Source organism: Ambystoma mexicanum, chromosome 6q (assembly GCF_040938575.1).
Source record: "Ambystoma mexicanum isolate Mex_15411 chromosome 6q, UKY_AmexF1_1, whole genome shotgun sequence".
In the NCBI taxonomy this organism is placed as follows: domain Eukaryota; kingdom Metazoa; phylum Chordata; class Amphibia; order Caudata; family Ambystomatidae; genus Ambystoma; species Ambystoma mexicanum.
Window position 1 is genome coordinate 50,657,067 of NC_090937.1, and position 22,564 is coordinate 50,679,630.

At 45.7% G+C, this 22,564-nt stretch overlaps 1 protein-coding gene across 2 annotated transcripts in view; it reads left to right on the forward strand.

The window, feature by feature from the left end:
- Positions 1-22,564, forward strand: part of RNF38 (ring finger protein 38) — a 1,177,976-nt gene that overhangs the window by 879,145 nt on the left and 276,267 nt on the right. For both annotated transcript variants that reach the window (XM_069630459.1, XM_069630460.1), the window contains one exon: positions 13,066-13,172. In XM_069630459.1, coding sequence (XP_069486560.1) covers positions 13,066-13,172 — 107 coding nt within the window. The remainder of the gene's footprint in view (positions 1-13,065; positions 13,173-22,564) is intronic.

The following is a 22,564-nucleotide window of genomic DNA, read 5'->3' on the forward strand; positions in this document are numbered from 1 at the left end:
GAAATGCTAGGCAATAGTCCTATGAACAAGTGTACCCCAGACATCAGTGAGGTGATGCTAAGCCTCTCAGAGGCACAGTGAGCAACAAGTCCACCTCTGTAATGCCCTTAGTGGCTTTGGATAAAACCCACATTTTACCTAATTCACAAAAGTATAGGAGCCCTTGTACTGTGAGCAAAGCTCCTCCACATAGTAAGAAGTCATGATCAAGCTGTACCAGAATGTATTCTTCCATCACTCCACAGTGCAGGGTCGGAACACATCCTTTTTGCAAATTATCAGGAACAATTATACTTCCTGTATGTGGGAGCAATATAGGAACACACAATGACCTTATTTTAATTTGTATGAGTATGACCTTTCTGGAAAGATGACACGTTTCTTCCATCTCTCTAGCCCAGGAACATGTCGGTGGAAAACATTGCCCAGATATGTTTTCAATGGCATCTATATTTGTGGACATACAAGAAACATACAGGTGCATGTTGGGTTTAGGACTCCCACTTGCACATAAGCAAAGCATTGTCATTGTAAAGACATTGTGTGAAACTCGGTAGAATTTTTATTTATGTCCCTCACAAAACGTACTTCCCCTATTCAATTTACACTTTCTGCTCTTAGATCACCAGGTACCTTCCAGAACCATATCCAGTCAGTGAGAATGCCCTTAAGTTCTCATAACCCTTCTGGATCTGTGCATTTGACTTGGTCCCTCACACAATGTAGTGCTTCTTTCGTAAAATAATAAAATTACCACATCTCTCCAGCCCTGAAGATGGTGAATTTGCATTATATCTTTTTATGTATAACATTATTTTATAGTGCCACTCACCCATAGGCCTCAGGGCGCTCACAACACACAAAAGAAAACAAAAAGAGAAAGGACGGCTAGGAGATGTTATGTGATATTATTTAGCCTAATCCTCCATCAGAAAGGAGTGTCTTCACATGTTTCTTAAATTGAACAATTGACGTACAACCTCTCAGATCAGAGGGTAGAGAATTCCAAAGAGCAGGGGCCCAGGCGTCAAAGCTAGAGCCGCTGATCTTTTTAAGGTGAACTCGTGGTTGAAACAGAAGGTTATTTTTAGGAACACAGAGTCCGTCTAAATCGGGTCATCTTAAACCGCGAGGAAAGATATGCTGGGGCTTCACCTGCCAGACACTTGAGCACCAAGACAACATCTTTAAATTTGATTCTTTGATTAACCGGGAGCCAATGCAGTTTCCTGTGAGCCGCAGATACGCGAGACCGACGGCCAATTGCACAGACAGCACATATTGCTCCGTTTTCTGTTACCTGTAATCTTTTTATATTAGCTTGAGAGGTGCCAAAAAGCAAACTATTACAGTAGTTTAATTTTGGATGAATGATTGCAGCTGCTATTAAGGCCCTTTCAGTCTGATAAATAGGGACCACTCTGCCACAATAAATGGACAAGATAAGATCATGATGAATTAATGTAAGAAATATGCCTTTTAAAAGATAGCTGAGAGTCAAGGAAGAACCCTAGTGGTGTTACAGATTCAGAGACCTTAATAGGATTACCAGCAATTATTGCAACGCACACTGAATTAAGGTTGGGCTCCACAAAGTTTGATTCCCACCCACATGAGTAAGGAACTTGCCTGAGCTCACCACATAGCTCTATCCACCATCATCGATTGATACTTGACACACCTTACCCCCTGGTGCACCGCGCTTGAGTCTGTCCTCCCCCTGGCACCAATTGTTTACAGTGTGACTAAGGTCTGTTTCACTCTGCCTTAAGAGACACAGTGTCTGTTTAACACTACCTAGCCAATATCAATATTGAATGTCGTGCCCTGCCTAGCCATTCTTAATACTGAAAGTCTTGCCCTCTCTACCCATTATAAATATTGAATGTCGTGCCCTGCCTAACTATTATCAATCTTGATTGTCTTGCTCTGCCTAGTCATTTTCAATTTTGAATGTCGTGCCCTGCCTAGCCATTATCAATATTGAAGGTCTTGCCCTGCCTAGCCATTATCAATCTTGAGTGTCCCGCCTTGCCTAGCCGTTTGCAATTTTGAGTGCCATCAGCTTGCATAGCGGTGCATAAGCTCTGCGCCCGATTCCAACACACCGTAGTTCCCGGTTCTTAACCATGTCCCATATGCCACTTAACTCAAAGAACATTCCACTGGCACCATTCCCACCAGCCCTTCTTAGGTGCCAAACCAACAAGTTAACTCCTATGCCACCCTCCTCAACTCTCGCCACCACTGATAAAGGTGTGCTTTATCGCTCCCTGTTGAACAATCACACAGAGGCCAAACCTCCTCTTACTCGCCCTAGGCCTACCGCCTGTAGGAACCAGCTAATTGGCTTGCGTACAACCAATCTGACCACTGCCTGTAAACATAAGGCAAGTTCACCACCCCCACTCAACACCAACCACACCCGCCCCGTCACACTCACCGCAAAGAAAGCACACCATAGTATACCACCCAAGGCACCCAAGCTTGTTTCAAGCTCAACACCTACCCCCATCCAATTTGCCCTCCTAAACGTTTGCTCTCTCCCTGCCCACGCCTATGAAATCTGTGACCTACTTACAAACCTAGATCTAGAAGCCCTCCCGATCACAGAATCCTAGCTACATGAAGCTTCAGGGCCAGCCATTTCTGTAGCCCTCCCACCAGGATACACCCTTCTTCGGCAGGACAGACTCCTCGCAAAAGAGGAAGGGGAGTAGCTCTCATAGTCAAGGACTCCCTATCAATCAGGACAATCAACACTCCCATTGGGGACAATGCAGATGCCCTGACGCTGAGACTATCCCTCTTCCCCATAGTACAATCACCATTCACATCATCTACCGGCCACCCGGCCCTCTGCATGACTTTCAGGAAAACCTTCTCCATATACTAGGCAACAACCTGAAAAACGCCACCAAATCCCTACTACTGGGGGACCTAAACCTTCGCCTCAATGACCCTAAGGACAAACCAGCAAAATCTCTGGTTAAAGCACTTCAAGAATTAGGCTTCGTTCAACGCATCTCTAGCCCCACACTCCAAAGGACGTACTCTAGATTGGGTAGCGGATCACAACTGCAATGTAGACATCGGCTCCAACACCCCATGTTCGTGGACGGACTACCACCTGATCCACTTCACCATTCCTACCTTCCCTAAAGCCGCTCCTCATGGCACTCCCTCACCGCCTCCCTATTATAGAAGCACTCGTAAACTAACTAAAAACAATATCTTGCCCTTCCTACAGAACTCGGCCTTTAAGCCCCCGTTCTCCAATGACCCTATAGCCTTAGCAGAACTCTATAATCAGACAATCAAAGACGCTGTCAATGCAATTGCGCCTCTCAAAAAAAAAAGAAAGCCAAAAGGAAACTACACTCCAACTCTTGGTTCACAGCCAAACTCAAAGAACTGCGCTCCCTCAAACGCACGGTTCTTAGCAATTGGCAATATAACCCACAGGCCTCCACCCTACTTGTCTACAAGACACTTGCTACCCAATACAAAAAACATCACAGCAGCGAAAGCCGCCTCCTACAACAACCGACTAGCCAATGCCAAACCCGAATCGAAAGAACGATTCTCAATTTTTAAAGAACTTTCCACTCCAGACACAAGATTCAAAGATCTCATTAAAGATGAATCCTGGTGTTCCAACATCCAGTCTGCCATGATTAATAAAATCGAACTCTTACAGAGTAAAATTAAAGCTCACCTTGTGGCCCTGCCCACTCCTGACCCACCTACCACTCCATCGGACAACACTCACTACACAGATCAAAAGACGCTTTTCACTTTCAGAGATGTCGGAATCAGAAGTACGAGCCATCTTAAAAAGCATAACACCGTCCAACTGTAAGGGTGATGTCTGCCCGGCCAGTCTCATCAAAGATTGCGCAGACAACCTAACATCATTCGTGACTGCATTCATCAATGCCCCTTTCGCCTCGAGCACTGTCCCATCGTGCTTGAAGGAGGCCTGGGTTCGTCATCTCCTAAAGAAACCCGCTTTAGACCTAACCTCACCTAACTACAGACCCATCACCACAGTGCCCTTTTTGTTAAAGATCCTTGAAAAAGCCACATTCAATCAAATTCAACTCTTCCTTGAATCTGACAACATCGTAGGGAAGAGGCAGTCGGGTTTCCGCCCTGGTCATGGAACCGAAACTGCACTTCTAGACCTCAAGAACCAACTAAGGGAAATAATGGATGAAGGAACGCCAGCGCTTCTCCTCCTTCTCGACTTGTCTGCAGCGTTTGATCTTGTGGACCATGAGACACTCTGCAGACAACTCATCACTTCAGCCTAATTCTCCCAAGAAGCCACCACCTGGGTTACCTCCTTCCTTGAAGGGAGAGCCATGAAGGTGTTCTCAGAGCAAGCCAGTGCAGCCCCGACCCCCATCTAATGCTGATTCCCACAGGGCTCCTGCACCTCACCCACACTATATAATCCCTTTACTGTACCCCTCTTCAATGATCTGGATAAGCTCGGTATAGCATGCACAAACTATGCCAACGATATCCAGGTCCTTCTTCCTCTCACCGGATCATACGAAACGGATGCAGAATCTCTACGCAAAATCTACTCCACCATCCAAGCATGGATGGCAGCCAATGGATTATACCTCAATGGGGATAAAACAGAGCTCCTCATAGTAGGCCCCAAGGAAGCACTCAACAAAATGGACTAACAGTACAAGTCCTTTAGCATTGACAACGCCCTAATTCCCATCTCAGCATCAGTTAAAACCCTTGGTGTGTACATTGACTCCATCCTGTCTGACACGCCAAGTCAGCGCCATTGCGTCTTCAGCCGCCTTCAATTCTGCAAATTGCTCAAAACTGAACTCTTCAACTAGCAGACGCTTGTCTCTCTCCGCCCACTCACCCTGCTCCCACAAGTTGTTTATTGCCCTCGCTAGCCCCCTGTCTCTTAACTGAATCTACTTCTCACCTCTCAGGCAATGGGGTTAATGTAACCCAGGATCCCAAGGCAGAAGATGGTGTTTTGTTCCTCATTGTGTAGCTCACCTGTCTGGCAACGGGTTCAATGTAACCAGGAACCTCAGGCAGGTGACATTGGGCCTCATTACACGGTAGGCGGTAAGGGATTACTGGCACCGGTGCCGGTAATCCCTTACCGCCCTACTACGAGGTCCCTTAGCGGGTCCCTTCCTTAACGCCAGGTCTGACCAGGTGTTAAGGACGGGGCCCGTTAAGGGACTTCAGAGCTAATAACAGTACCGCAAATTGCGGTACCGTTATTAGCTACTTCCCCATTCCCATTGAGCCCTATAGGGGCTCACATGAAAATGGGGATTGGTTCCCGGAATGGGGATTTACTGGGTCCTCCAAGGTCGGAATGACCCGGTAAATCCCTATTCTGGGAACACGGACCCGAAATGCGGTAAGGGAGTAGCCATGGCGCCAATAGCGCCATGGCTACCGCCTACCGTGTAATGAGGCCCATTGTCTTTGTCTCTTCAAGGTGTAACCAAGGAAGCATTCTTGTAAAAGCGCCATGATGCCCTAAGGCCGTTTTGTGTGCTTTATAAATTCAAATAAATAAATAAATATTATGAAACTTTTGTTAAGCGAGTCAAGCTTTTTTAATTTGTGATGGGTCCGAGGATAAGCAACTGTTTTTTTTATTGTTCAAAGCCAAGGAGTTCACAGCCATCCAAGACTGTATGGCCTTAAAGACTTCATTGACTCTTTCTAAGTCGTTGTTATAAGAACCAGATAGCTCAATAACAATCTTGGTATCGTGCCCATAGTTGCAGACTGTACCTCCAGGGATGCCAGAAGATTGCATAAAGGCCTGGAGTAAACAGTAAACGATAGAGGCGAAAGACATGACCCTAAGGAACACTGCATGTAATGGATGCTGTTTCTGAATGTGCATTATCCCTGACTACATTCGCCGTCTAGGGCCAAGAAACGATCTAAACCAGCACACTGCCGAAGAGGAGCATTTACCCACCTTGATCAGTTTATCCGCCAGACAGGCATGATTGACTAATCAAAGGCGGCAGATAGATCTAATAATAAACCACCTCGATCAATTATTGCTGCAATATTAGATTTAAGATATTCTATGGAAGGTCTACTGAAATGTAAGCATGGTCTTTGTTTAAAAGCAGATCACATTGTGCTAAGAAATTACAAATCTTGGGAGGAACTACGAGGTAAAGGATTATACTGCGCTTCCCAAAATATTTCCTTTAAAAGAACTTGCTTCTCATCCATTTCAGGAAGTATATTTCGAAGGGATTGTGTCCTCTGACGTATTCCTTATCTTTGATTGATTACTTCCGAGTTTGATGGCCTTGGTAATGTTTTCAGTAGAGGGCGCTGCGCGTCGACGTCCTTCGAGTTGATGTCCCTCAACAGCCTCCGTCTTGGCGCCGACGTCACTGTGCGTATAAATAGACCCGCGCAGCGTCCTTTGCTCAGTTTTCTTCAAGAAGTTTCAGACTTATTCTTCGAAGATATCATCTTATTTCGATGGCTTCTTCATCCGAACCATCGACCCCTCGGTCCGGCTTCAAAAAGTGTTGTGACTGTGGGAAGAAAATGTCGTTGACGGATCCACCCAGGATCTGTTTGTGGTGCCTGGGATCGAAGCATCACTGTTCGGAATGCGAGGACTGTATGTCCATGACGGCGAAACCCTTTAAGGAGCATAAGGGGAAGCTAGTAAGAGGTAAGGTCTCTTACTCCCTCGAATGTTTCTTAGGCAGAGTCGAGACATTCGTCTCCTCGTCATATGAAACATTCCCGTTCAAGATCTTGAAGCGGTTCCCATCAGTCTTCGAGATCGAGACACTCTAAGAAGAGGCGTCGTAGATCTCCCTCTTCTTCGTCTTCTGTCTCTCCGGAAAGGGTCACCTGCCCCACGAAACACAGATCTCCAGCTAAGTGGGAGGAATTCCATAAGAAAATGCTTACCGTCTTCGAGAAAGCGGCCTCAACCCCCTCGGAGAAGTCTAAAAGTGATATCCCGGGTGAAAGACCCGAAAAATCATAACGCCGCAAGTCGTTGCACCCGGCGAGAGAAACTACCCGAGAGCGTCATGAACCCTCGAGTAAAGACAGTAAGACGCGTCATCGACGCCGTCGTCGAAGGTTTCTTCGACTCATAAATCTGCGTCGTCAACGCCGTTGTCGAAGGGCCCTTCGACGCATAAATCTGTTGCTTCGGCGCCGCTGTCGACTCCGATAAAGGTCAGACCTACAACTGTCACTACAGTAGAGGTGTCGAGGACCTCGACCATGACGTTGAGAATGCCTTCGACTATTTCGACGACACTGAGTAGGATTCCGATCCTGTCGAGTACATCGAGGTCTCTTCAAAATTATTTGACGCCCTTTTCGAGTTTGTCGAAGCCTGTGACTTCCACGTCAACAACCTCGACGTTTTCACAACCAGTGACAACAAATTTGACTCCTTCTGCTCTAGAAATGGGGTTTAAACCACATCTTAGGTCTGACTATTTTAGAGCCTTGTCCTCAATATATAAGGAGGGTGAGGATTCCGATCATGAGACCTTTTGGTTTACAAAGGAGCACTACACCCATACCACAGGAATTTATCTCTGAAGAGAACAGGTTGAAGGACCTTAAAGACTCCTTACATGAGGCAAGTGGTTTAGATACCTCTCCAGGAAAAGTTTGCTAAGCCAGACCCTGGGGAACATGGTTAGACCCCTTATAGGGTTCTGATGGCCAGAATAATGGAATTCATGGGGTGGTTGTCCCATTTCATTCTGCTCTGCAAAGAAAAGTTTCTGCAAAGAGGGAAACTCCTGAAGTTATCCCTGCAGGTAATAAGAGACTGTCTTCTAAATACAGGGTATCTGCTACAGATCCTGAATATTTGAGCAAACGTCCAACTCCAGAGAGTTTGGTTGTACAAGCAGCAACTTCATCAAACAGTAGATCTGCATACCCTACTATTCCAAGGATAGGGATGATAAGATTTGATGCTATGTCAAAAAAAGTATTTTCAGCATGTAGCATGGCGCTTGAATCTATTAACGCCACTTGCACGCTTGCAGGATTCAGCCATACACTTTGGGAGTGTGCTTCATCAGCGGCTGACTGTCTCCGAGAAGGCGAAGAAAAGGAAGCATTTTTAAACATCATCAAGGATGGAAAAGATGCAATGTGTGAGTCCCTTCAAACGGGCATTGATTCTGCTGACAGTATCAGCAGGGCCATGGCGGCAAGTACCACAATCTGCAGATTTGTGTGGTTGCGGAAGTCTGGTTTTGCTCCAGATGTACAAGGTAGACTTTTGAACATGCCCTTTGACAGTACTTCTTTGTTTGGTAAGAAGGCTGATGACAGCCTGGAGAGATTACAAACATCCAAGGCAGCAGCGAAATCTCTTGGGACTGCAATCCGACAGACTCCGAATCGCCCCTCAGGAACCTCCTGGAGGGGTAGGTCCTTTCGCTTTTACTCCACATTCAGAAAAGGTAGAGGACCGCCAACTAAAAGAAAACGATTCACCCGTGGTGGACGGGGGAAAAGGTACAAAAACCGCAGCAACAGGTGCCACTTTACCCTCGGCAGGTGCGTCAGCCGCTTCTAAACCCCTCTCAGGTCTTCCCTCACAAGACACCAGTAGGGGGCAGGTTAACTCAACATCTGGCAGAATGGCAGGCTATTACGTCAGATGCTTGGGAATTGGAGACGGTTGCCCAAGGTTACTGCCTGCCCTTCCTACACACCCCTCAGTCATCCACCGGGGAACAACTCTTTGAAGTTTCCAGATCCGCTCCTTATGCAGGAGATTGTAGACCTGCTAGAGAAAGGTGCCATAGATCCGGTACCTGTACCGAAGAGGAACAAGGCTTGGTATTCCCCCCTACTTCCTAGTATCAAAGAAGGACGGAGGACTGAGACCCATCTTGGATTTATGAGAATTGAACACCTTCCTCAGGAAGGACAAGTTCAAGATGGTAACTCTTTCTCAGATTCTTCAGGCCCTCCAGCTTCAGGACTGGTTGGTATTTCTAGACCTTCAGGATGCTTATTTCCATGTGCCAATCCATCTCAAACAACAGGAAATACCTGAGAGTTGCCAATTGCGAACCTCATTATCAGTTTCGAGTTCTGCCTTTTGGGCTGACCTCCGCCTGAGGGTCTTCACCAAGCTAATGTTGGTAGTGGCTGCAAGTCTATGGAGGGAAGGGATCCACGTCTACCCCTACCTGGACGATTGGTTGATCAGAGCAGTATCTTCGGAACAAGCTCAAATCCATCTGTATTATGTCTGCCACTTCCTTCACAAGCTGGGCTTCTCCCTCAACTTAAAGTAGTCACAGATGATACCGGTTTATTGGAGCAGTCCTCGACACTTCCCTGGGAAAAGCCTAGCCACCAGAAGTGAGGGCTCAAGATATTCTGCAGATGGTCAACCAGTTTCAAAATGCCCAACGTCTTCCAGCCTTTGACTTTTTGAGGTTGCTAGGCCTCATGGAATCCTGCATTTTCCTAGTGCCAGAGGCTCGCCTGAGAATGAGATCCCTCCAGTGGGCACTAAGAACCCAATGGTCACAATTCTCAGGAAGAATGTCAGATCTCCTTCAAGTCCCGGACAGAGTGGCTCGAGACCTTCAGTGGTGCGCCTGTCGGGGGAACATTTTGAAAGGAGAACTGTTTTGGCAACCATGGCCGGAGATAACAGTAGTCACGGATGCCTCACTCACGGGGTGGGGAGCCCATGCCAACTACTTGACCATCAGTGGTCGTTGGTCTCCATCGGGGTCCAGACTACATATCAACCTGTTGGAGCTGAGAGCAGTAAGACTAGCACTGAAGGCTTTTCTGCCATCAGTACAGGGGAAAAATGTCCTGATAATGACCGACAACACAGTGGCCATGCACTACCTCAACCAAAGAGGAGGCATAGGATCACGGCCACTGTGCAGAGAGGCAATGCAGCTCTGGTTTTGGGCAATTCAGGAAGGAATTTCTCTATCGGCAGTTCACCTAGAACTTGACGACGGACGCTCTGAGCAAGCAGAGTACAGTTTCCCACGAATGGGAGCTCGCTCAGGAAGTCCTTCAAGAGATCTTCGCCCTTTGGGGAACCCCTCAAGGGGATCTGTTCGCCACCAGCATCAACAGGAAGTGCGATCCAGTTTTGTTCAAGGGAATTTCCCCCGAGAGGAGCTCTAGGAGACGCGTTCGTAGTGAACTGGGAGTTTCCACTCCTGTATGCGTTTCCTCCAGTCCCGGTCATTCCTCAAATGATCAGGAGGTTGAGAAGATTCTGGAAGACCGTGGTCCTAATTGCCCCAGATTGGACCAGGAGAACGTGTTACCCGGACCTTCTGGACATGTCCATCTTCCCTCCAATTCATCTTCCGCAAAGAGAGGAGCTTCTCTCGCAAAAGGGAGGTCAGGTTCTCCATCCAGACATCAGAACCCTCAACCTTCATGCTTGGTTTCTGAAAGGTTGGGATCTTCCGGATGACATCATCGAGGTGTTGCTTTCGGCTAGAAGGCCGGCAACAAAGACTTTATACCGCTGCCGTTGGAACAAATTTTGCAGCTAGTGTAGAGAAAAGAATATTGAACCCTTTTCATGCAGTACACCTGTGGTGTTATCTTTCTTACTGTATTTAGCAAATTCAGGTCTTCAAGTTGGTACGATCAAGGGCTACCTCGCAGCGCTATCAATCTGTAAGCGCACTACAGAGGAGTCTTCATATTTCAAATTACCTCTGGTAGTCCAATTTCTGAAAGGGTTAACTAATGTTTATCCCCCAAAGCCTTTCCAAGTTCCATTGTGGGACCTAAATCTAGTCCTAAATTTTATGATGGGTACTCCTTTTGAACCACTCCATTCTTGTTCATTAAGATTTCTCACTCTTAAAACAGTCTTTCTAGTGGCTCTAACATCTGCCAGAAGAGTGAGCGAATTACAAGCTCTATGTTACAAACCTCCTCATACAATCTTTCATAAAGACAAGGTTGTCTTACAAGTGAAGCCTAATCTTTTCCCAAAGGTGGTTACTGAATTCCACATTACTCAGAAAATAACTTTACCTTCATTCTACCCTCCTCCCCATCCAGGGAAAGAGGAAGAGAGGTTACATAGGCTGGATCCAAGGCGTGCCTCAGTTTTTATATCAGCAGACCTGCTAGAATAAAACAAGCAGACCAACTGTTTGTAGGTTATACAGTACACAAATTGGGAATGCCAATCACGAAACAGACCATTTCAAGATGGATTATTTTAACCATACTAGAATGCTACAAATTGGCAGGGAAAGAGCCTCCTCAACATCTTAGGGCTCATTCAACCAGGGGTATCGCAGCCTCTTCGGCTCTCCAGAGAGGAGTTCCGATTCGGGACATATGTGCGGCTGCCACATGGTCGTCCGCATATACTTTTACAAGATTTTACAGCCTGGATTCCTCCTCTAGCCAGGAGACAAGATTTGGCAAAGCTGTGTTACATTCTGTACATTTTTAAAGGGAATATTAAATTTGACTCCCACCTCCTCTTTCACACCTCTGCTATGGGAGTCTATCAAAAATAAGGAATACGTCGGAGGACACAATCCCTTTGAAGAACAAGTTACTTCTTACCTTGTAACGTTCCTTCGATGGGATGTTCTTCCAACGTATTCCTTATCGCCCCTCCCATCCATCCCCGCAGTAAAACTTCCCTTGTGGTTGCAGCTTACTCTCCTTCAAGGTCAATAACCTATTCATGCACAGCTAATTTCAAGCTTCAAAACAGAACTGAGCAACGGACGCTCCGCGAGTCTATTTATATGCACAGTGAAGTCGGCGCCAAGACGAAGGCTGTCGGGGGACATCAACTCGAAGGATGTCGACGCGCAGCGCCCTCTTCTGAAACAATTCCGAGGCGAGCAAGCTGGGAAGTAATCTATCAAAGATAAGAAATATGTTGGAGGAACATCCCATTGAAAGGACGTTACAAGGTAAGAAGTAACTTGTTCTTTACTCGGATTCCATGTGCCATCATTGGATGTCACTGTAATTATTTTTTGCTTTAACCTTTTCCCCCCTAATAGCCCCGGTGTTCTTTTTCCCCACTGCTTGGTATCCCAACAGGTCTCCACAACTAATCCTGTATTCCCAGTTGATTAAGTGGTTGTGATGTTTGAAAATAGAAATCATTCACCCTGAGATTTGCTGTGAGTAGGTTCATCAAAAGTAACTGCACATTTTAATTTCTTTATTACCACATTGATTGTCTGAACTTTAACACATTGCTTTCCTCTACCTTAGTGAAAGAGTACGTTTCAAAAATGTATTTCCATATTCGGTTAACTAACCAAAAGCATGTTTTAAACAAGTTTGCAGGAGCACTGAGCTCAAATACAAAGCGATCCAAATCAGCAGAATAAATGTAATCTATATTGCTTTAAAAAAAAAATGAAATAATCCTTTAAGCTGTTTGCATTAATAATGATTTACTGAACAATATAACAAGAGTTAATCGTCGGTATGCACGTTACTCCAGCAGTAAGCCTGGTTCTTGATTGACAGCCTTCAAGGTGGGTCATGTTTAGCAACACACACGTTTAAAATGAAAGCATTGAGAAATGCGTAAGCTACTATTTTCGGAGGAAAGGCTTGCAAAGTGGAATCTAATTGAACTTTTTGTATAAAGGTCATAAATTGCTATTATTAAAATTTGATCTAAGTCCGAACATCTCTTGTGAAAGAGAACATTGTGGAAGGCTGCCCACAAAAGGTTTCCCCACGCAAGGTCGCTCTTTCACTCCACCCTTCCACAATGTATGGCAGATTATTTTTCTTGTTTGTCTGTATATCCCAAATTGCTAGTCTTTCAACTGGTCTTTCAGCTCTCATCTTTTGGAGGCCTGGAGTTCTAGGTTGAAATGATAATTCTGAAAATGCAGCAGTCGGGTTTTATTTATCTTTAACATTGCTAGCACAATGTCTGACCTTACATGACATTTGTCTTATTTGCACTCAAAAAACATAAAATATAGTACTTTGAGAAGTAAAATGCACTGGTATATTTATTATTCCTTACAGCCTTATCCACCCTTTATGCCTAGAAGATTGACAGGTCGAAGCAGATTTCGATCCCAGCAAGCATTAGCACCACCACCTTTTCCTTCAAGTCTTCTTCCATATTATCTGTGAGTATCCTCTGTTGTACAATGTTTATGCAATATGCATGGTTTATTAAAGAAACATAAGTGGTTGAAACATATTCCTATGGTATGTTTAATTGGCCATGCTGACCATTTTGCATTACAACCTTTAATTAGAGGTACCAAATGTGCCTTTTGGATTTTTATGCAGACTCCTATATGGCTCATCAGTTACGTCATAGTCTTACAACTTAGGTTTCAACTCCTCTTATCAGGATTAGTAATGTATTTGACAACTAATTTCACTAAGTCCACTACTATTCTTTCTTTTAATGTTGGAGTTGAGAAGAGTGGTTTTACTCTTAAAGCACGTTTAACCCTCCTTTAGTGCATGCTTATTGTGCCTTGTTCTTTGCCTATGTTTTCTTCTGTTCTTGTAGGTAACCACAGCTTAGATATTATTTTCCTGAGGGTAAATTAAAGACCAGACTATGATTATTTTCATACCATGCCGCATACAGTGCATCACCTGCTGCTACTTTTGCTTGAGCATTCCATTTAAAAAAAATGTATTCTATTCCTGTTATGGAGGTATCCAGGATCCCTAAGGTGTTCTTGAAACGTTTACTGTGTGTGTGTTTCCCCCTTTGCCCTATGGTGGAGCCAAATTCCGTTAAATAGTGTAGACTTGACAGTGAACCCCCAAATAAGTGGTTGGTAGGATTTAAGTAAACAAACTGTTTTTATCAGAAAACTCTACAAGTGTCCTACCGGGTGTCATTATAAATGTAGCAACTGTGTTCTTTGGGAAATCCGTGAAATTTGACTGTACTCTGTAGGTACATGATAAAGCTGTCTGCAGGAAATCGAACAAAACATATGAACAGCCATGTAAGCAAAACTATGCTCCTCCGTGCGCCTTGCACCAACAGACAATCCAATGTATGTTCTTCTAACTGCTCCACACCGTAACCAGTTCTGGCATGTTTTTCAGGAGGTGTATTTTTCTCTTTTTCTTCCTGCTTTCGATGATTTGCAATTTGTGTTTTTTCTTTTTCCTTCATGCAAGGCTTTTTTGCAGTTTTTGTAACATTAAAATAAATGTTCTCTCCATCCCAACTGGCAGTCTGGACAGGAAAAAGATTCCCCAAAATACAATGCTGTCACTTTTAGAATGGGGCTGCCAGCCCGGCCCCTCCCCATGCGCACCAACCACCACCTCCCTGTTTGCGTTTTTCCACCTGTAAGTTTGTTGTGGCATGAGCTTCTTAGTTTGTGTGCCTCTCTTTTTTTGGGCTGTTGATTTTAATCATTTGGCTGTCTCCCCTTTTGCCATGTTTTTCGATTTGATTGGGTAGATTTTCCAGAACATTGCCGCCTTCTCTTCACATGCCAATGATGACAGGATTCAAGTGGTGCATAAGATGCAGTAAACACTTGTTACCAGCCAGAGCCTGTGGGAGCTGCCTCGGGTGCTTCCATTCGGTGAGTTCCTGTCTGTTGTTTCTGTGTTATCTGTTAGGCAGAAACCTGTGCAGTTCCCTCTGGGACCACTGCAAAAGATTTAAGACTACAGGTGTTTGGCAGTAAACCCACTTGGTAGCAGTCTGTACCACACAGATTCACTTGGTAGCTGTGTCTGAGCAGTCCGACTTCCCTCAAGAAGTTAGGCAGTATACAGAGTATTCACAATAGGTCAAAAGAACACAGTAGAACAAGTAAACACTGACCAGAGCTTGGTGTAAAAGAGATATAGTTATTTAAAACCACATCTAGTAAAACACACAGGCACTAATGTTAAGCAGTTCAAAAACACGGTCACTAAAAGATATACACTCCCTTAAAAGAGTATTAGACAATTCTTAAGTAAAGCCCCACTTATTTTCAGACAGCGGTGAGCGCTTAACGCAGATGGCACTCTAATAATTCGTTTTAAAAAGGGAGAGAAAAGCAGACATAAATTGAAACAGATCCCAACACTTTCACAAGAACACAACAAGAGAGGAAGGCAAAGTAAAACCGTGAAGTTACAGTTCAGAAGGCCGGATCCACTTTAAGAGGATCAGAACGAAATGTGTCCAAGGTCACACGGTTGCAGTGCACAAAAGTCTTGAAAAGGTTCAAAAAGAGTTGGACCAAAGAAAGGGACCAGTTAGATGGTCAAGGCAGCCAGCCCAGTCCAGAAGGTTAAGGGATTATTATTACCTTGCAGCAATCTTTAGAAAGGGAGGCCTGGCGGACACGGTACCTTAAAGTGGTGAGAATACTCCAGCGGGGGCAGTTGTTCCTGGCAGCGGATGCAAGTCGGTGCTTCGTCCGGGGGAAGAGAGGATCTCGTTGGGGAGGAAGACAGTAGTCCGTTGCACTGCCATGGAAGAAACCAGCCGCGGAGTTCTCAGGTAAAAGGAGCGGTCCTTTTATTCGCGGTCCAGTGTTAAGTGGCTATCCGGTTGCCGGGGTGCTTGGCACGGGCAATTCGACCACAAGACGTCCTGGGATGCGAGGAAAAGAAGGTAAACTGGTTGTGCCCACCAGTCAGGGGAAGAAGCCTCTCCAGCCGGGAGAACTTCTCTGTCGTCGGGAAGTGGTGAGTCGGTTCCGCAGGGCTCCACCGGTGGTGTCGTCGTGGTAGGTCGGCTCAGCTTCTCCCTCGTCGGATTCTCAGGTCCTGTGGCGACTTCTGAAGTTCCAGTCCCCAAAGCCCTGCTTTTATGCAGCACACCCCCATTCACTCAGCTTAGCTGTCAATCAAACATGCTAAGTGGTGAGCCGGCCGGCTCACCACTTGGGCCAATCACACAAGAGTGCGACTTGAGTTACCAAGGTAACTCAGTCCCGGGTGCCTAAACCCCCTCCCACACCCCCGGTGGTACCCAGACAGAGTGGCACCACTTTTGGAGGCTTCTTTGGAGAAGCCTGCCAAAAAGTGGAACAAAGGGCTCGACTTGGGTTGGAGTCACAGAAGAGAACACAAACGCCATTTTAGAATCGAGTCCTGGCAAAAAATACCAACCGGCAAATTAATATTAAATAAATAAACCGGCGGTATGTTTGAGGCTATGAGAATTAAATAATTAAAGCTGGTAGCCTCGGACTATGGGAAAATCCCATAGGGATATATTCGCGGTCGAATATAAAAAGTAGTATCCACTGCCACCAGCCAAAACTCGATCAGGGAGGACAGAGACGTGCCCCCTCGACTAACAGACCCCGGGGCAATCGAATTGCCCCGACCAGTACGTCCACAATATGATGGTTTGTACCGGTTTCTGTTAATAATTTGGGACTAATAAAGCCAATGGTGACTTTACATGCCCTGGGAGACAGTAGTCAGTCCCAGGGTATGGAGTCTATGGTGGGGTGTCACTATGACACCCCTGTGTCACTGCACAGAGGGTGCTGTGTAACACACATAGTAAAAACACATGAGACCCTATGGGGTAAAGGACCCCATAGCCCATAAAACACATAAACAGTCAAAGGAACACCATAAATCATGTCCAAGAGTGGGAGAAAGAGTCTCACTCTTGGCAGGAGATAAAAAAAACAAACTCCAGAAATCCAGCAAAGCTGCTGGGGGACTCACTAGGTTAGGAAATTCAGCCTAAAGAGAGAATTCTCCCTAACAGTATGAAACCCAGATTGCTTATAACGTGCTTAGTTTCCATGCTCAAGAAGGGCCCAGTACCAAAAGCCATGGTGGACTTCGTGGATTAATGGAAGATATTGGATCCTAGAGATAAGAACGGGAGTCTGAGCAGGCGTGGTCATTGATTCAGCATTGTCTATCGGTACCAGCATTACGGTTGCCACCTCAGCTTTCATGGGACCTTCCACCACCTGTCACAAGGCTTGGCCTTTGGTACCAGAGGATATTTTTCATTCCAGACATGGTCTATAGTACTGGAGAGATGTGTTCCTGCCTCTGCACCCTCTGAACATGCAACATTCACACTGAGCACCACTAGCCCACTAAGAAGGTGTAGTCAGCCTATTACAAATGCTGTTATGCAAGTTTTCATGTCGGATCCGTTTTTGGAAGTTTTAGCTATTAAACATTCGGACAAGGGTTTAGTTCCGGTGGGGCCTCCTGCCCTGTATCAGTGGAGGTAACTCCAGTTTATCCAACCCCTCCAAAGGTTCAGGGGGTTAATGACAATGCTACTTTGGAGGAAGATTATGAGCTGCCTTTCGATTGGATTGTGTACTCCTGTGTATTCCTCATCTTTGATGTAGGATATCTAGCTGCAGCTTCTTCAGAATTTCTTTTGCCAGAGGGCGCAGTACGTTGATGCAGTCGACTCAATGTACCTCGAGTGCTTCCGTCTCGAGGATGATGTCCTCGAAGGTATATATGGCACGTGCAGCACCCGTTGGCTTCAGTTCTGTTTTTCCGAGTAAGCTTACGCTTCGAGAAACTACGGCACGCCTCTTTTGTTCGAACTACGTGATAATGTCTTCCTCGACACCTACTACCCCGAAGACCGGGTTCAAGAAGTGTCGGGACTTTGATTCTAAGATGTTGTTAACCAACCCACACCAAGTTTTTCTGTGGTGTCTCGGGGTGGAGCATAAGACCTTGCCTGCTCCGAATGCCAGTCAATTAACGGAAAGGCATTGAAGGAGCGAAAGGGGAAATTGGAACTAGGTAGAAACCCCCACATATCCCCATCGACTGCTCCGTCGAAGAAACCTTCTGACAAACTGAGAGGCGACTCTCCTCGAAGGAAGAAGGTTATGATATGATATAAGGCATTTATAACGCGCATATATACAAGTGTTTCAAGGCGTGAGATTAATCAGAGATTGAAAGATCTTTATGATAATTTACAAACGGCGAGTGGGGTAGACACCGCACCAGAGCTGGGTTTTGGTAGCCCTGAAGCTGCTGAGCATGCTTCATATAGACAACTAATTTCTAAAGTTGTAGACTATTTGGGGTGGAGTAGGCCAACCCTCTCCTTTGAACAGGATGATCTGTCGGACATCCTTGATAAGGGTCCGCAAATGGATTCTACTTTACCATTTCATATCGCTCTCCAAAAAAGGTTGGTGGCAAATTGGGAGACACCAGACACTAATCCGGCAGTAAAAAAAAATGATTCCATGTGTTAATATCCCCATAAAAATATCGCCATACAAGAATGGTGCCATTTTTTTGTGGCAATATTAACCCATCGAACCTGCAAAGGGACACCCCCACAACCCACTTATTTTTTTAAGAGTAGCGGGGGACACCCCCGAACCAGAGCTCCCATTTTCCCCATAAATTATCACCATCAATAATATTACCTATGGCTGTTCCCGGCGACCATATATATGGCGATATTATTGGTGGGGATAATATTACCTGATATCACAAAATCCTGACCAAAAGATACCGCCCTTCCGTTAGTGACCCCGACTTCTTATCAAAACACCCCACTCGAGTGTGTCTGGTGGTGCAGGCAGTTACCACAACTTCCAAGCAGGCAGCTTATCCAACTATCCCTCCAGATAGGGATGACAAGAGAGTAGATGGATGGGCAAGAAAATGTTTTTCAGCAGGAAGCATGGCTCTTAAATCGGCCTGCTCCACATGCGCCGTAGCAAAATTCTCATTCACTCTATGGGACTGTATTTCCATGGCGGCATAACACATTCCCGAGGGGGACGAAAGAGAGCAGTTCTTGGCTATTGTTAGAGATGGCAAGGAAGCCATGTGTGAGTCTCTTCAATCGGGTCTGGATTCTGCTGACAGTATCAGCAGAGCCATGGCAACAAGCACCGTAATACGCAGATTTGCCCCGGATGTGCAATCCAGACTCCAACATGCCTTTTGACGGGTCTCACCTTTTTGGCAACAAGGCTGACGAAAGCCTTAAGAAGTTGCAGACCTCCTAGGCGGCAGCCAAATCCTTAGGTGCCGCTAATAGGTGGCCTGAGCCTTTTCGCACCAGTGGAGAGCCTTGGAGGGGTAGATCTGAGAGGAATGGATGGTCAAAGAGGCCAAAGAAGATTCCCTCGTGGTGGACGAGGGAGAGGACCAAAGCCCGCTCAAGCATGGGCATACTTACCAACAGCCACAGCATCAGCTGCCTCAAAACCTCTCTGAGGTCTTGAATCACAGAACACCAGTGGGTGGCAGGCTGTCTCAGTATCTGAAAGAATGGTGAGATATTACTTTGGATGCTTGGGCATTGCAAACCATAGCCCCCGGTTACTGCCTTCCTTTCATTCAGAGACCTCAGAACCATCCACCGGGGAGCCACTCTTTGAGGGTTCCAGATCTGCTCCTTGTGCAGGAAATTTTGACCTTGCTAGAGAAAGGCGCTATAGAACCAGTGCCTGTAGCGGAAAGGAACAGTGGATGGTACTCTCCTCATTTCCTAATACCCAGGAAGGACGGAGGACTGAGACCCATCTTGGATTTGAGATACTTGAACAAGTTCCTTAGGAAGGGCAAATTCAAGATGGTCACACTTTCTCAGAATCTTCAGGCCCTCCAACTCCAGGATTGAATGATGTCATTGGCCCTTCAGGATGCTTATTTTCATGTGCAAATCCATCTCAAGCAAAGAAAATACCGGAGGTTTGCCATTGGCGTTCTCATTTTCAGTAGAGTTCTGCCATTCGGACTGACCGCCTGGAGGGTTTTCACCAAGCTGATGGCGGTGGTTGCAGCGAGTGTCAGGAGGGGGGATTCACACCTACCCCTACCTGAAAGATTTGCTGATCAGGGCGCATTCTTATGAACAAGTCCTGGGTCATCTCAACGTCACCTGCCACTGTCTTCACAGACTGGGCTTCTCCTTCAATTACACATAGTCCCATATGCCACCTTCTCAAAAGCTCCATTTTTTCGGGCTGTACTGGATACATCTTTGGGGAAAGAGCTTGCCACCCGAGGTGAGGGCTCAAGACTTTCTACAGATGGTCTCCAAATTTCAGAGTGCCCAGCGTCTCCTGGCCTTCGATTTTTTTATTTATTTTATTTTTTTATTTTTTTTAAAAAAAATTTATTTGAGGTTGCTTGGTCTTATGGCAACCTGCATTTTTCTGGTTCCAGAGACTGGCCTGAGAATGAGGACCTTTCAAAGAAAATGCTGGGATGACGCATATGTTCTGGGCGTGCCCGGAAATAGACATTTTGGGGAGAAATACCTCACAGATTGGAGGAAAAGGGGATTAAAATAACTGTATGGATAGTGTGGGCATGTCTGCTTCGGGCTTTCCCAAGACCACATAAACTTAACACGTAAGCCAACTAAAGGATTTGGCGTATATACTGGCGAAGCGCAGGATCACCATGGGATGAAAGAAGTGTCACAGACCTAGGATTGAAATATGGTGGAAAGACCTCCAGAAATGGGCAGAAGCAGAAACTGCAGTATGGCAGGATGCTAGCAACATAGGGGAGGATGAAGAAGCAGAAACCCTGACAAGCTGGAGACACCTAATTGCCACACTATTTGGGTCCACACAAGATTGGTCAAGCGACCAGGACCCTGAGGAGAACAAGGGGAAGGATACCCCTTTGCAAACTGCAGAAGTAGATCACAAAGAGATGTAGGCTCGGGGGGAGGGAGGGTAAGGGAAAAGCAGTCAACAAGGATTATGTTGTATACAATTTGACGTATTGTAATATGTACTGCAAGTTTGGTTGTTTGTTGGTTGTTTTGGTTGAAATTCCTCACGTGATCAGGAGGTTGAGAAAGTTTGGGAAACACATAATCGAATTACCCCAGATTGACCCAGGAGGATGTGGTACCAGGACCTTCTGGACATGTCCATCTGCCCTCCAATACATCTTCCCCTAAGAGAGGACCTTCTCTTGCAAGAGGAGGGTCGGGTCCCTCATCCAGAGGTCAAGATACTCAGCCTTCACGCATAATTTCTGAGAAGCTGAGATACAAGGATTTGGACCTCCCGGAGGACGTAATGGAGATTTTGCTTTTGGCCAGAAGTAGGTATAACAGTGGGTTCTCCCAAATTTTTTGTTTTCGGGGGGTCAGGTCTGTGAACAGGGAGAATTAAAGGAGAAGAAGAGACAAGACAGACTGACTACCCCTCTCTCTAAGGTCTTTCGACACTACAGATACAGGTGCTGAGGTGCTGTTACATAAATCTACAGCGATTTAGATTTGGCCAGAAGGCCAGCAACAAAGTCCTTGTAATGTTGCCGTTGGAATAAATTCTACAGCTGGCGCAAAGACAAGAATGTAGACCCTTTTCTATGCAAAACACCAGAAGTGTTAACTTTTCTACTATCCTTAGCCAACCTGGGGCTCCAGGTTGGAACACTTAAGGGCTGTTTGGTGGCACAGTCTTTAAGCGCTCGTCAGAAGAATGTTAATATTTCAAAATCCCACTGGTGACACCATTTCTAAAGGGACTCACCAATGTGTGTTCCCTCCACCCCCATCTCCTTTCCAGGTTCCAGTTTGGGACCCTAATCTGGTACTAAAACGTTTGTGTGCACCATTTGAACCTTTACATTCGGGTTGTTGACATTTAAAACCATTCTCCTGGTAGCATTACATTCAGCCCGTAGATTGAGTGAATTGCAGGCACTAACATCCGAGCCACCCTTTACTATCTTCCACAAGGATAGGGTTGTTCTGAGAGTAAGCCTTCATTTGTGCCCAAAATCATTTCTGATTTTCATGAAGGGCAGAACATTGTATTGCCCGCTTTCTATGCTACACCTCATCCTGGCAAAGAGGAGCAGAGATTGCATAGATTGGATCCACGCAGAGCTCTGAGCTTTTACATGTCTAGACTATCCAAACTTTGTATTGATGATCAGCTTTTTATAGGCTATACAGGCCACAAACTGGGTCAGGCTGTTACAAAACAGACCTTATCCAGATGGATCATTCTGGCAATGTTGGAATGCTACAGGCTGGCAGGCAGGATCCTCCAGAATGGTTAAGGGCCCATTCCACCAGGGGCATGGCTAACTCTACAGCCATGCAATTGGGTGTACCAATCAAAAACATTTGTGAGGCAACTACCTGGTCTACTATTCACACGTTCACAAAGCATTACAGCCTTGAGTCTTCCCTCGGTCAGGATGGAAGCTTTGGAAAAGCTGTCCTCCATTTGGTTCATGGAAACCGCTGAAAACTAAATTCTTACCTCCACCAAAACAAACACTGCTTTGGGAGTTTATCAAAGATGAGGAATACGTGGGAGGACACAATCCATTTGAAGAACAAGTTACTTACCCCTGGAAACTTTCTTTCGAGTGGATGTTCCTTGGACGTATTCCTCATCGCCCTCCCAGCGTACCCCATAGTAGAATTTCCCATGCTATTACAGCTTTTGCTCCTTCAAAATTTAGTACGGTCAAACCTGTTACGTGGATAATTTCTACTATAAGAAAAACAGAACTGAAGCCAACGGGTGCTGCGCGTGCCATATATACCTTCAATGACATCATCCTCAAGGCGGAG